General features: G+C 46.3%; 1 protein-coding gene across 1 annotated transcript in view; it reads right to left on the bottom strand.

Annotated features, from left to right (window-relative positions):
• Positions 1 to 10,028: 10,028 nt before the first annotated feature.
• smurf1 (SMAD specific E3 ubiquitin protein ligase 1) overlaps positions 10,029 to 14,511 on the bottom strand; it is a gene marked incomplete at its 5' end in the record, with an annotated part of 61,831 nt that continues 57,348 nt past the window's right edge. The window contains 1 exon segment of the mRNA XM_045215952.1: positions 10,029 to 10,305. Within this exon segment, the coding sequence (XP_045071887.1) occupies positions 10,245 to 10,305 (61 nt within the window).

Below are 14,511 nucleotides of genomic sequence, written 5' to 3'. Positions count from 1 at the left end.
TCCTCAAGGCTAGACTCTGTAACAGGTTTTTAAGTCAACAACAGGACCACACTACTCAAGGCTCTGTAACAGGTTTTAAGTCAACAACAGGACCACACTACTCAAGGCTAGACTCTGTAACAGGTTTTAAGTCAACAACAGGACCACACTACTCAAGGCTCTGTAACAGGTTTTAAGTCAACAACAGGACCACACTACTCAAGGCTCTGTAACAGGTTTTAAGTCAACAACAGGACCACACTACTCAAGGCTCTGTAACAGGTTTTAAGCCAACAACAGGACCACACTACTCAAGACTCTGTAACAGGTTTTAAGCCAACAACAGGACCACACTACTCAAGGCTCTGTAACAGGTTTTAAGTCAACAACAGGACCACACTACTCAAGGCTCTGTAACAGGTTGTAAGTCAACAACAGGACCACACTACTCAAGGCTAGACTCTGTAACAGGTTGTAAGTCAACAACAGGACCACACTACTCAAGGCTCTGTAACAGGTTTTAAGCCAACAACAGGACCACACTACTCAAGGCTCTGTAACAGGTTTTAAGTCAACAACAGGACCACACTACTCAAGGCTCTGTAACAGGTTTTAAGTCAACAACAGGACCACACTACTCAAGGCTCTGTAACAGGTTTTAAGTCAACAACAGGACCACACTACTCAAGGCTAGACTCAAACAAATAGGGTATCTCCTGATTTCCACTTTAACAAGCACAGTGCCGGAGCTTCTGGCAGACTTTGACAGATTCATCAGCCGTTTCCAGCCACCCCTCCTCAAAAGGAATTTGATCCACCTTTAATAAATGGGACATTTGTGATGCTGTGATAGCGAGCCGAGCCAGTTGAAAACATTGATGCCAGGGATAGTTTTGGTGTCTGTGTGCTCCTGAGGTGCTGTGGCCCTGTGTGCTCTTTCATTAGTGTTCTGTTTTTATTCATGCATTTCTGGTACCCTCCTACCTGAGCGACATGAGGCCTGTTAAAATCATCCCAGTTTGGAGATGAAACACTGTGTGTTGCAAAGCCTCATGCTCCAAGGCCTCTCTGCTCTACCCAGGTGTTTTAATGGGCTGATGGGGGTCATACTAATACAGAGATAACCACTGGAAATGTATTTTCTCCTCTTTACTGCTTAAAAAAAAACATATATATATATATACCAGTCAAAAGTTTGGACACACCTACTAATTCAAGGGTTTTTCTTTATTTTTACTATTTTTTACATTGTAGAATAACAGCGAAGACATCAAAACTATGAAATAACACATATGGAATCACGTAGAAACCAAAGAAGTGTTCAACAAATCAAAATATATTTTATATTTGAGATTCTTCAAAGTAGCCACTCTTTGCCTTAATGACAGCTTTGCACACTCTTGGCATTCTCTCAACCAGCTTCATGAGGTAGTCCCCTGGAATCCATTTCAATTAACAGGTGTGCCTTCTTAAAAGTAAATTTGTTGAATTTCTTTCCTTCTTAATGCGTTTGAACCAATCAGTTGTGTTGTGACAAGATAGGGGGGTATACAGAAGATAGCCCTATTTGGTAAAAGACCAAGTCCATATTATGGCAAGAACAGCTCAAGTAAGCAAAGAGAAACGACAGTCCATCATTACTTTAAGACATGAAGGTCAGTCAATCCGGAACATTTCAAGAATATCAAGCGCTATGATGAAACTGGCTCTCATGAGGACCGCCACAGGAATGGAAGACCCAAAGTTACCTCTGCTGCAGAGGATAAGTTCATTAGAGTTACCAGCCTCAGAAATTGCAGCCCAAATAAATGCTTCATAGAGTTCAAGTAACGGACACATCTCAACATCAACTGTTCAGAGGAGACTGCGTGAATCAGGCCTTCATGGTGAATTGCTGCAAAGAAACCACTACTAAAGGACACCAATAAGAAGAAGAGACTTGCTTGGGCCAAGAAACACGAGCAATGGACATTAGACCGGTGGAAATCTGTCCTTTGGTCTGATGAGTCCAGATTTGAGATGTGTCTTTGTGAGGCGCAGAGTAGGTGAACGGATGATCTCCACATGTGTGTTTCCCACCGTGAAGCATGGAGGAGGAGGTGTGATGGTGCTTTGCTGGTGACACTGTGTGATTTATTTAGAATTCAAGGCACACTTAACCAGCATGGCTACCACAGCATTCTGCAGTGATACGCCATCCCATCTGGTTTGGGCTTAGTGGGACTATCATTTGTTTTTCAACAGGACAATGACCCAACACACCTCCAGGCTGTGTAAGGGCTATTTGACCAAGAAGGAGAGTGATGGAGTGCTGCATCAGATGACCTGACCTCAACCCAATTGAGATGGTTTGGGATGAGTTGGACCGCAGAGTGAAGGAAAAGCAGCCAACAAGTGCTCAGCATATGTGGGAACTCCTTCAAGACTGTTGGAAAAGCATTCCAGGTGAAGCTGGTTGACAGAATGCCAAGAGTGTGCAAAGCTGTCATCAAGGCAAAGGGTGGCTACTTTGAAGAATCTCAAATATATAATATATTTCGATTTTTTTAACACTTTTTTGGTTACTACATGATTCCATGTGTTATTTCATAGTTTTGATGTCTTCACAATTTTTCTACAATGTAGAAAATAGTAAAAATAAAGCAAAAACCCTGGAATGAGTAGGTGTGTCCAAACTTTTGACTGGTACTGTATATTTATTTATTTTAGAAGATGCAACAATTGTTCATGAAGCAAACATTGTATGACTTGATGAAGGTGTGGTTCTGTTTCCCCGCCTCTCCTTCATCGATGATGGTCATGGCAACATGGCGTTAGGAGAGTCCTGTCAACATCAACAGTCATGAACATGGCATTCTGAACAGCACCATCTTCCTAATTGAGAACTTTGACATATTTGTATTTGTATTTATGATGGATCCCCATTAGCTGTCGCCAAGGCAGCAGCTACTCTTCCTGGGGTTTATTATGGATCCCCATTAGTTCCTGCCGAGGCAGCAGCTACTCTTCCTGGGGTTTATTACGGATCCCCATTAGCTGTCGCCAAGGCAGCAGCTACTCTTCCTGGGGTTTATTATGGATCCCCATTAGTTCCTGCCGAGGCAGCAGCTACTCTTCCTGGGGTTTATTACGGATCCCCATTAGTTCCTGCCAAGGCAGCAGCTACTCTTCCTGGGGTTTATTACGGATCCCATTAGTTCCTGCCAAGGCAGCAGCTACTCTTCCTGGGGTTTGTTCACGGATCCCCATTAGTTCCTGCCAAGGCAGCAGCTACTCTTCCTGGGGTTTATTATGGATCCCCATTAGTTCCTGCCAAGGCAGCAGCTACTCTTCCTGGGGTTTATTATGGATCCACAAAATATAAAACAGTACATCATATAACATTATTACACCACTACATATCTACAATACAAAATGTATAAAACCACCATACAACAATATTACAGTGTACGTGTGTGTAGAGTGCGTGTGCTAGCGTGAGTGTGTGTATGTGTGTGTCTGTACCTGTGTGTGTCTCTTCACAGTCCCTGCTGTTCCATAAGGTGTATTTCTATCTGTTTTTTTAATCTGATTCTACTGCTTGCATCAGTTACCTGATGTGGAATAGAGTTCCATGTAGTCATGGCTCTATGTAGTACTGTGCGCCTCCCATAGTCTGTTCTGGACTTGGGGACTGTGAAGAGACCTCTGGTGGCATGTCTTGTGGGGTATGCATGGGTGTCCAAGCTGTGTGCTACTATTTTAAACAGACAGCTCGGTGCTTTCAACATGTCAATACCTCTCACAAATACAAGTAGTGATGAAGTCAATCTCTCCTCCTCTTTGAGCCATGAGAGATTGACATGCATATTATTAATGTTAGCTCTCTGTGTACATCCAAGGGCCAACCGTGCTGCCCTGTTCTGAGCTAACTGTAATTTTCCCAAGTCCCTCTTTGTGGCACCTGACCACACAACTGAACAGTAGTCCAGGTGGGACAAAACTAGGGCCTGTAGGACCTGCCTTGTTGATAGTGTTGTTAAGAAGGCAGAGCAGCGCTTTATTATGGACAGACTTCTCCCCATCTTAGCTACTGTTGTATCAATATGTTTTGACCATGACAGTCTACAGTCCAGGGTTACTCCAAGCAGTTTAGTCTACTCAACTTGCTCAATTTCCATATTATTTATTACAATATTTAGTTGAGGTTTAGGGTTTAGTGAATGATTTGTCCCAAATACAATGCTTCTAGTTTTTGAAATATTTATGACTAACTTATTCCTTGCCACCCATTCTGAAACTAACTGCAGCTCTTTGTTAAGTGTTGCAGTCATTTCAGTCGCTGTAGTAGCTGACGTGTATAGTGTTGAGTCATCCGCCAGTGGCATGTCGTTAGTAAAGTTCATAAATAAATGTACCTGGATTATGTTGGAGAGGCTTCCATTAAAGAACACCCTCTGTGTTCTGTTAGACAGGTAACTCTTTATCCACAACCAGACATCAGTGCAGATTTGCAAATAAATTCATTAAAAATCCTACAATGTGATTTTCTGGAATTTTTTTCTCATTTTGCCTGTCATAGTTGACGTGTACCTATGATGAAAATTACAGGCCTCTCTCATCTTTTTAAGTGGGAGAACTTGCACATTGGTGGCTGACTAAATACTTTTTCCCCCCACTGTATGTGTATTAATAATGGCCCCTTATGGAGAATGTGGCTAGGTCTACGTCCCCTTATGGAGAATGTGGCTAGGTCTACATCCCCTTATGGAGAATGTGGCTAGGTCTACGTCTATGTGTATTAATAACGGCCCCTTATGGAGAATGTGGCTAGGTCTACGTCTATGTGTATTAATAACGGCCCCTTATGGAGAATGTGGCTAGGTCTACGTCTATGTGTATTAATAACGGCCCCTTATGGAGAATGTGGCTTGGTCTACGTCTATGTGTATTAATAACGGCCCCTTATGGAGAATGTGGCTAGGTCTACGTCTATGTGTATTAATAACGGCCCCTTATGGAGAATGTGGCTAGGTCTACGTCCCCTTATGGAGAATGTGGCTAGGTCCTGTCACGGCCCCTTATGGAGAATGTGGCTCGGTCTACGTCTATGTGTATTAATAACGGCCCCTTATGGAGAATGTGGCTAGGTCTACGTCTATGTGTATTAATAACGTCCCCTTATGGAGAATGTGGCTCGGTCTACGTCTATGTGTATTAATAACGTCCCCTTATGGAGAATGTGGCTCGGTCTACGTCTATGTGTATTAATAACGTCCCCTTATGGAGAATGTGGCTCGGTCTACGTGTATTAAACGGCCCCTTATGGAGAATGTGGCTAGGTCTACGTCTATGTGTATTAATAACGGCCCCTTATGGAGAATGTGGCTAGGCTCTACGTGTTAACGGCCCCTTATGGAGAATGTGGCTAGGTCTACGTCTATGTGTATTAATAACGGCCCCTTATGGAAAATGTGGCTAGGTCTACGTCCCCTTATGGAGAATGTGGCTAGGTCTACGTCTATGTGTATTAATAACGGCCCCTTATGGAGAATGTGGCTAGGTCTACGTCTATGTGTATTAATAACGTCCCCTTATGGAGAATGTGGCTCGGTCTACGTCTATGTGTATTAATAACGGCCCCTTATGGAGAATGTGGCTAGGTCTACGTCTTTTTACCCTTATGGAGAATGTGGCTAGGTCTACGTCTTTTTTAATAACGCCCTTATGGAGAATGTGGCTCGGTCTACGTCTATGTGTATTAATAACGGCCCCTTATGGAGAATGTGGCTAGGTCTACGGCTTGTATACCCCTTATGGAGAATGTGGCTCGGTCTACGTCTATGTGTATTAATAACGGCCCCTTATGGAGAATGTGGCTCGGTCTACGTCTATGTGTATTAATAACGCCCCTTATGGAGAATGTGGCTAGGTCTACGTCCCCTTATGGAGAATGTGGCTAGGTCTACGTCCCCTTATGGAGAATGTGGCTAGGTCTACGTCTATGTGTATTAATAACGTCCCCTTATGGAGAATGTGGCTAGGTCTACGTCCCCTTATGGAGAATGTGGCTAGGTCTACGTCCCCTTATGGAGAATGTGGCTCGGTCTACGTCTATGTGTATTAATAACGGCCCCTTATGGAAAAATGTGGCTAGGTCTACGTCCCCTTATGGAGAATGTGGCTCGGTCTACGTCTATGTGTATTAATAACGGCCCCTTATGGAGAATGTGGCTAGGTCTACGTCCCCTTATGGAGAATGTGGCTAGGTCTACGTCCCCTTATGGAGAATGTGGCTAGGTCTACGTCCCCTTATGGAGAATGTGGCTAGGTCTACGTCCCCTTATGGAGAATGTGGCTAGGTCTACGTCTATGTGTATTAATAACGTCCCCTTATGGAGAATGTGGCTCGGTCTACGGCCCCTTATGGAGAATGTGGCTCGGTCTACGTCTATGTGTATTAATAACGGCCCCTTATGGAGAATGTGGCTCGGTCTACGTCTATGTGTATTAATAACGGCCCCTTATGGAGAATGTGGCTCGGTCTACGTCTATGTGTATTAATAACGGCCCCTTATGGAGAATGTGGCTAGGTCTACGTCCCCTTATGGAGAATGTGGCTAGGTCTACGTCCCCTTATGGAGAATGTGGCTAGGTCTACGTCTATGTGTATTAATAACGTCCCCTTATGGAGAATGTGGCTCGGTCTACGTCTATGTGTATTAATAACGGCCCCTTATGGAGAATGTGGCTAGGTCTACGTCCCCTTATGGAGAATGTGGCTAGGTCTACGTCCCCTTATGGAGAATGTGGCTAGGTCTACGTCTATGTGTATTAATAACGGCCCCTTATGGAGAATGTGGCTCGGTCTACGTCTATGTGTATTAATAACGGCCCCTTATGGAGAATGTGGCTAGGTCTACGTGTATTAATAACGGCCCCTTATGGAGAATGTGGCTCGGTCTACGTCTATGTGTATTAATAACGGCCCCTTATGGAGAATGTGGCTAGGTCTACGTCTATGTGTATTAATAACGGCCCCTTATGGAGAATGTGGCTAGGTCTACGTCCCCTTATGGAGAATGTGGCTAGGTCTACGTCTATGTGTATTAATAACGGCCCCTTATGGAGAATGTGGCTAGGTCTACGTCTATGTGTATTAATAACGGCCCCTTATGGAGAATGTGGCTAGGTCTACGTCTATGTGTATTAATAACGTCCCCTTATGGAGAATGTGGCTAGGTCTACGTCCCCTTATGGAGAATGTGGCTAGGTCTACGTCTATGTGTATTAATAACGGCCCCTTATGGAGAATGTGGCTCGGTCTACGTCTATGTGTATTAATAACGGCCCCTTATGGAGAATGTGGCTAGGTCTACGGCCCCTTATGGAGAATGTGGCTAGGTCTACGTCTATGTGTATTAATTACGGCCTCTCATGGAGAATGTGGCTCGGTCTACGTCCCTATGTGTATTAGTAACGTCCCCTTATGGAGAATGTGGCTCGGTCTACGTCTATGTGTATTAATAACGGCCCCTTATGGAGAATGTGGCTAGGTCTACGTCTACGTCCCCTTATGGAGAATGTGGCTCGGTCTACGTCTATGTGTATTAATAACGGCCCCTTATGGAGAATGTGGCTAGGTCTACGTCCCCTTATGGAGAATGTGGCTAGGTCTACGTCCCCTTATGGAGAATGTGGCTAGGTCTACGTCCCCTTATGGAGAATGTGGCTCGGTCTACGTCTATGTGTATTAATAACGTCCCCTTATGGAGAATGTGGCTAGGTCTACGTCTATGTGTATTAATAACGGCCCCTTATGGAGAATGTGGCTAGGTCTACGTCTATGTGTATTAATAACGGCCCCTTATGGAGAATGTGGCTAGGTCTACGTCCCCTTTGGAGAATGTGGCTAGGTCTCGCCCCTTATGGAGAATGTGGCTAGGTCTACGTCCCCTTATGGAGAATGTGGCTAGGTCTACGTCCCCTTATGGAGAATGTGGCTAGGTCTACGTCTATGTGTATTAATAACGTCCCCTTATGGAGAATGTGGCTCGGTCTACGTCTATGTATAATAACGTCCCCTTATGGAGAATGTGGCTAGGTCTACGTCTATGTGTATTAATAACGGCCCCTTATGGAGAATGTGGCTCGGTCTACGTCTATGTGTATTAATAACGGCCCCTTATGGAGAATGTGGCTCGGTCTACGTCTATGTGTATTAATAACGGCCCCTTATGGAGAATGTGGCTGGGTCTACGTCTATGTGTATTAATAACGGCCCCTTATGGAGAATGTGGCTAGGTCTACGTCTATGTGTATTAATAACGTCCCCTTATGGAGAATGTGGCTAGGTCTACGTCTATGTGTATTAATAACGTCCCCTTATGGAGAATGTGGCTAGGTCTACGTCTATGTGTATTAATAACGGCCCCTTATGGAGAATGTGGCTCGGTCTACGTCTATGTGTATTAATAACGTCCCCTTATGGAGAATGTGGCTCGGTCTACGTCTATGTGTATTAATAACGGCCCCTTATGGAGAATGTGGCTCGGTCTACGTTCCCCCTTATGGAGAATGTGGCTAGGTCTACGTCTATGTGTATTAATAACGGCCCCTTATGGAGAATGTGGCTAGGTCTACGTCTATGTGTTCGCCCCCTTATGGAGAATGTGGCTAGGTCTACGTCTATGTGTATTAATAACGGCCCCTTATGGAGAATGTGGCTAGGTCTACGTCTATGTGTATTAATAACGGCCCCTTATGGAGAATGTGGCTAGGTCTACGTCTATGTGTATTAATAACGGCCCCTTATGGAGAATGTGGCTAGGTCTACGTCTATGTGTATTAATAACGGCCCCTTATGGAGAATGTGGCTAGGTCTACGTCTATGTGTATTAATAACGCCCCCTTATGGAGAATGTGGCTAGGTCTACGTCTATGTGTATTAATAACGGCCCCTTATGGAGAATGTGGCTAGGTCTACGTCCCCTTATGGAGAATGTGGCTAGGTCTACGTCTATGTGTATTAATAACGGCCCCTTATGGAGAATGTGGCTCGGTCTACGTCTATGTGTATTAATAACGGCCCCTTATGGAGAATGTGGCTAGGTCTACGTCTATGTGTATTAATAACGGCCCCTTATGGAGAATGTGGCTCGGTCTACGTCTATGTGTATTAATAACGTCCCCTTATGGAGAATGTGGCTCGGTCTACGTCTATGTGTATTAATAACGGCCCCTTATGGAGAATGTGGCTCGGTCTACGTCTATGTGTATTAATAACGGCCCCTTATGGAGAATGTGGCTCGGTCTACGTCCCCTTATGGAGAATGTGGCTCGGTCTACGTCTATGTGTATTAATAACGGCCCCTTATGGAGAATGTGGCTAGGTCTACGTCCCCTTATGGAGAATGTGGCTCGGTCTACGTCTATGTGTATTAATAACGGCCCCTTATGGAGAATGTGGCTCGGTCTACGTCTATGTGTATTAATAACGGCCCCTTATGGAGAATGTGGCTCAGGTCTACGTGTCCCCTTATGGAGAATGTGGCTAGGTCTACGTCTATGTGTATTAATAACGGCCCCTTATGGAGAATGTGGCTCGGTCTACGGCCCCTTATGGAGAATGTGGCTCGGTCTACGTCTATGTGTATTAATAACGCCCCCTTATGGAGAATGTGGCTAGGTCTACGTCTATGTGTACTAATAACGGCCCCTTATGGAGAATGTGGCTAGGTCTACGTCTATGTGTATTATCGGCCCCTCATGGAGAATGTGGCTCGGTCTACGTCTATGTGTATTAATAACGGCCCCTTATGGAGAATGTGGCTAGGTCTACGTCTATGTGTATTAATAACGCCCCTTATGGAGAATGTGGCTAGGTCTACGTCTATGTGTATTTATAACGGCCCCTTATGGAGAATGTGGCTAGGTCTACGTCTATGTGTATTAATAACGGCCCCTTAAGGAGAATGTGGCTCGGTCTACGTCTATGTGTAATTTCTCTTGAATCCTCCATTATATGATGCACCAGTTATTCCTTCTCCAGAATAAAGACATGGTGGGACTTTATTTTCAATTTAGTTTATTTAATAGAATCTTATTTACACAGTATTTAGTCATTAATGTTTAGTAACCAGGAAGTTACAATACTCTGCTTCCATCTTTACACAATGAACAACCTCCCCACTGTTACCAACACGCTCATACTGCAGTGCTGGGAGCCGCTGTCCTGTAGCCCACTGAGCTAAAGCCTATAAAGCCGAGGCATCAGGTCTCAGGTCTCAGGTCAGAGTGCAGTCCTCTGTTACGTTCCACCAATGTCCAGTCTTCATCACCCTTGACCTTCAACATTTAGTTTGATTTCATTCGTTTCTATGGAGGTTTAATGATGGTAGGGATTCACTAATTCAGGGAGGAAAATAAACAGAAAAGTAACCATAGTAACTATTCCCCAACCTTCTGTCTGTTCGAGAGAGAGAGAGAGAGAGAGAGAGAGAGAGAGAGAGAGAGAGAGACAGAGAGAGAGAGAGAGAGACAGAGACAGAGAGAGAGAGAGAGACAGAGAGAGAGAGAGAGAGAGAGAGAGAGAGAGAGAGAGAGAGAGAGAGACAGAGAGAGAGAGAGAGAGAGAGAGAGAGAGAGAGAGAGAGAGACAGAGAGAGAGAAGAGAGAGAGAGGCAGAGAGAGAGAGAGAGAGACAGAGACAGAGACAGAGACAGAGACAGAGAGAGAGAGAGAGAGAGAGAGAGAGAGAGAGATGGTGGGAGGGATGGACACAGATGTAGAGAGAGATGTGAAGTTTGGAGAGATGGAGAGAGCGGTGAAGTTTGGGGGATTATTGCATATTTCAGACAGGCTGGGGAGTGAGACAGGTTAGATTAGTGTGGAGCTTAGAGCCAGTCTGTTTGTCAGACCAAGATGAACCCTAACAAGGATGAGGGAGGAGGAGAGGAAAGAGGAGAGGAGAGGAGAGGGTTAACCTAGGGGTAGGGTTAATAAGGGGTCTGAGGAGAGGAGAGGAGAGGAGAGGGTTAACCTAGGGGTAGGGTTAATAAGGGGTCTGAGGAGAGGAGAGGAGAGGGTTAACCTAGGGGTAGGGTTAATAAGGGGTCTGAGAAGAGGAGAGGAGAGAGAGGGTTAACCTAGGGGTAGGGTTAATACGGGGTCTGAGAAGAGGAGAGGAGAGGTTAACCTAGGGGTAGGGTTAATAAGGGGTCTGAGAAGAGGAGAGGAGAGGGTTAACCTAGGTTAGGGTTAATAAGGGGTCTGAGAAGAGGAGAGGGGTTAACCTAGGGTTAGGGTTAATAAGGGGTCTGAGAGGAGAGGAGAGGGTTAACCTAGGGTTAGGGTTAATAAGGGGTCTGAGAAGAGGAGAGGGTTAACCTAGGGTTAGGGTTAATAAGGGGTCTGAGGAGAGGAGAGGGTTAACCTAGGGGTAGGGTTAATAAGGGGTCTGAGGAGAGGAGAGGAGGGGAGAGGAGAGGGTTAACCTAGGGGTAGGGTTAATAAGGGGTCTGAGAAGAGGAGAGAGAGAGGTTAACCTAGGGTAGGGTTAATAAGGGGTCTGAGGAGAGGAGAGGAGGGAGAGGGGGGTTAACCTAGGGGTAGGGGTTAATAAGGGGTCTGAGAAGAGGAGAGGAGAGAGGAGAGGGTTAACCTAGGGTTAGGGTTAATAAGGGGTCTGAGAAGAGGAGAGGAGAGGGTTAACCTAGGGGGTAGGGGTTAATAAAAGGGGTCTGAGAAGAGGAGAGGAGAGGGTTAACCTAGGGGTAGGGTTAATAAGGGGTCTGAGGAGAGGAGAGGAGAGGAGAGGGTTAACCTAGGGGTAGGGTTAATAAGGGGTCTGAGAAGAGGAGAGGGTTAACCTAGGGTTAGGGTTAATAAGGGGTCTGAGGAGAGGAGAGGAGAGGGTTAACCTAGGGTTAGGGTTAATAAGGGGTCTGAGGAGAGGAGAGGAGAGGGTTAACCTAGGGGTAGGGTTAATAAGGGGTCTGAGAAGAGGAGAGGAGAGGGTTAACCTAGGGGTAGGGGTTAATAAGGGGTCTGAGAAGAGGAGAGAGAGAGGAGAGGGTTAACCTAGGGGTAGGGTTAATAAGGGTCTGAGAAGAGGAGAGGAGGGGTTAACCTAGGGGTAGGGTTAATAAGGGGTCTGAGAAGAGGAGAGGAGAGGGTTAACCTAGGGGTAGGGTTAATAAGGGGTCTGAGAAGAGGAGAGGGTTAACCTAGGGGTAGGGTTAATAAGGGGTCTGAGAAGAGGAGAGGAGAGGAGAGGGTTAACCTAGGGGTAGGGTTAATAAGGGGTCTGAGAAGAGGAGAGGAGAGGGTTAACCTAGGGGTAGGGTTAATAAGGGGTCTGAGGAGAGGAGAGGAGAGGGTTAACCTAGGGGTAGGGTTAATAAGGGGTCTGAGGAGAGGAGAGGAGGGGAGAGGGTTAACCTAGGGGTAGGGTTAATAAGGGGTCTGAGGAGAGAGAGGGAGAGGGTTAACCTAGGGGTAGGGTTAATAAGGGGTCTGAGAAGAGGAGAGAGAGGGTTAACCTAGGGGTAGGGTTAATAAGGGGTCTGAGAAGAGGAGAGGAGGAGAGGGTTAACCTAGGGTAGGGGTTAATAAGGGGTCTGAGGAGAGGAGAGGAGAGGGTTAACCTAGGGGTAGGGTTAATAAGGGGTCTGAGGAGAGGAGAGGGTTAACCTAGGGGTAGGGTTAATAAGGGGTCTGAGAAGAGGAGAGGAGAGGGTTAACCTAGGGGTAGGGTTAATAAGGGGTCTGAGAAGAGGAGAGGAGAGGGTTAACCTAGGGGTAGGGTTAATAAGGGGTCTGAGAAGAGGAGAGGAGAGGAGAGGGTTAACCTAGGGGTAGGGTTAATAAGGGGTCTGAGGAGAGGAGAGGAGAGGGTTAACCTAGGGGTAGTGTTAATAAGGGGTCTGAGGAGAGGAGAGGAGGGGAGAGGGTTAACCTAGGGGTAGGGTTAATAAGGGGTCTGAGAAGAGGAGAGGAGAGGGTTAACCTAGGGGTAGGGGTTAATAAGGGGTCTGAGGAGAGGAGAGGAAGGTTAACCTAGGGTAGGGTTAATAAGGGGTCTGAGAAGAGGAGAGGAGAGGGTTAACCTAGGGTAGGGTTAATAAGGGGTCTGAGAAGAGGAGAGGAGAGGGTTAACCTAGGGGTAGGGTTAATAAGGGGTCTGAGAAGAGGAGGGAGAGGGTTAACCTAGGGGTAGGGTTAATAAGGGGTCTGAGAAGAGAGGAGAGGAGAGGGTTAACCTAGGGGTAGGGTTAATAAGGGGTCTGAGAAGAGGAGAGGAGAGGGTTAACCTAGGGGTAGGGGTTAATAAGGGGTCTGAGAAGAGGAGAGGAGGAGAGGGTTAACCTAGGGGTAGGGTTAATAAGGGGTCTGAGAAGAGGAGAGGAGAGGGTTAACCTAGGGGTAGGGTTAATAAGGGGTCTGAGGAGAGAGAGGAGAGGGTTAACCTAGGGTAGGGTTAATAAGGGGTCTGAGAAGAGGAGAGGAGAGGAGGGTTAACCTAGGGTTAGGGTTAATAAGGGGTCTGAGGAGAGGAGAGGAGAGGGTTAACCTAGGGATAGGGTTAATAAGGGGTCTGAGGAGAGGAGAGGAGAGGGTTAACCTAGGGGTAGGGTTAATAAGGGGTCTGAGGAGAGGAGAGGAGAGGAGAGGGTTAACCTAGGGGTAGGGTTAATAAGGGGTCTGAGAAGAGGAGAGGAGAGGAGAGGGTTAACCTAGGGGTAGGGTTAATAAGGGGTCTGAGAAGAGGAGAGGAGAGGAGAGGAGTTAACCTAGGGGTAGGGGTTAATAAGGGGTCTGAGAAGAGGAGAGGAGAGGGTTAACCTAGGGGTAGGGTTAATAAGGGGTCTGAGGAGAGGAGAGAGAGGAGAGGGTTAACCTAGGGTTAGGGTTAATAAGGGGGTCTGAGGAGAGGAGAGAGGAGATGGTTAACCTAGGGGTAGGGTTAATAAGGGGTCTGAGAAGAGGAGAGGAGAGGGTTAACCTAGGGGTAGGGTTAATAAGGGGTCTGAGAAGAGGAGAGGAGAGGGTTAACCTAGGGGTAGGGTTAATAAGGGGTCTGAGGAGGAGAGGAGAGGGGTTAACCTAGGGTTAAGGGTTAATAAGGGGTCTGAGAAGAGGAGGAGAGGGTTAACCTAGGGGTAGGGTTAATAAGGGTCTGAGAAGAGGAGAGAGGGTTAACCTAGGGGTAGGGTTAATAAGGGGTCTGAGGAGAGGAGAGGAGAGGGTTAACCTAGGGTAGGGTTAATAAGGGGTCTGAGAAGAGGAGAGGAGAGGAGAGGGTTAACCTAGGGGTAGGGTTAATAAGGGGTCTGAGGAGAGGAGAGGGAGAGGGTTAACCTAGGGTTAGGGTTAATAAGGGGTCTGAGAAGAGGAGAGGAGAGGGTTAACCTAGGGGTAGGGTTAATAAGGGGTCTGAGAAGAGGAGAGGAGAGGAGAGGGTTAACCTAGGGGTAGGGTTAATAAGGGGTCTGAGAAGAGGAGAGGGTTAACCTAGGGTTAGGGTTAATAAGGGGTCTGAGGAGAGAGAGA

Source organism: Coregonus clupeaformis, unplaced genomic scaffold (assembly GCF_020615455.1).
Source record: "Coregonus clupeaformis isolate EN_2021a unplaced genomic scaffold, ASM2061545v1 scaf0565, whole genome shotgun sequence".
NCBI classification, from domain to species: Eukaryota; Metazoa; Chordata; class Actinopteri; order Salmoniformes; family Salmonidae; genus Coregonus; species Coregonus clupeaformis.
Note: the sequence above shows the minus strand (reverse complement) of the source record. Positions and strands in the feature narration are given on the sequence as shown.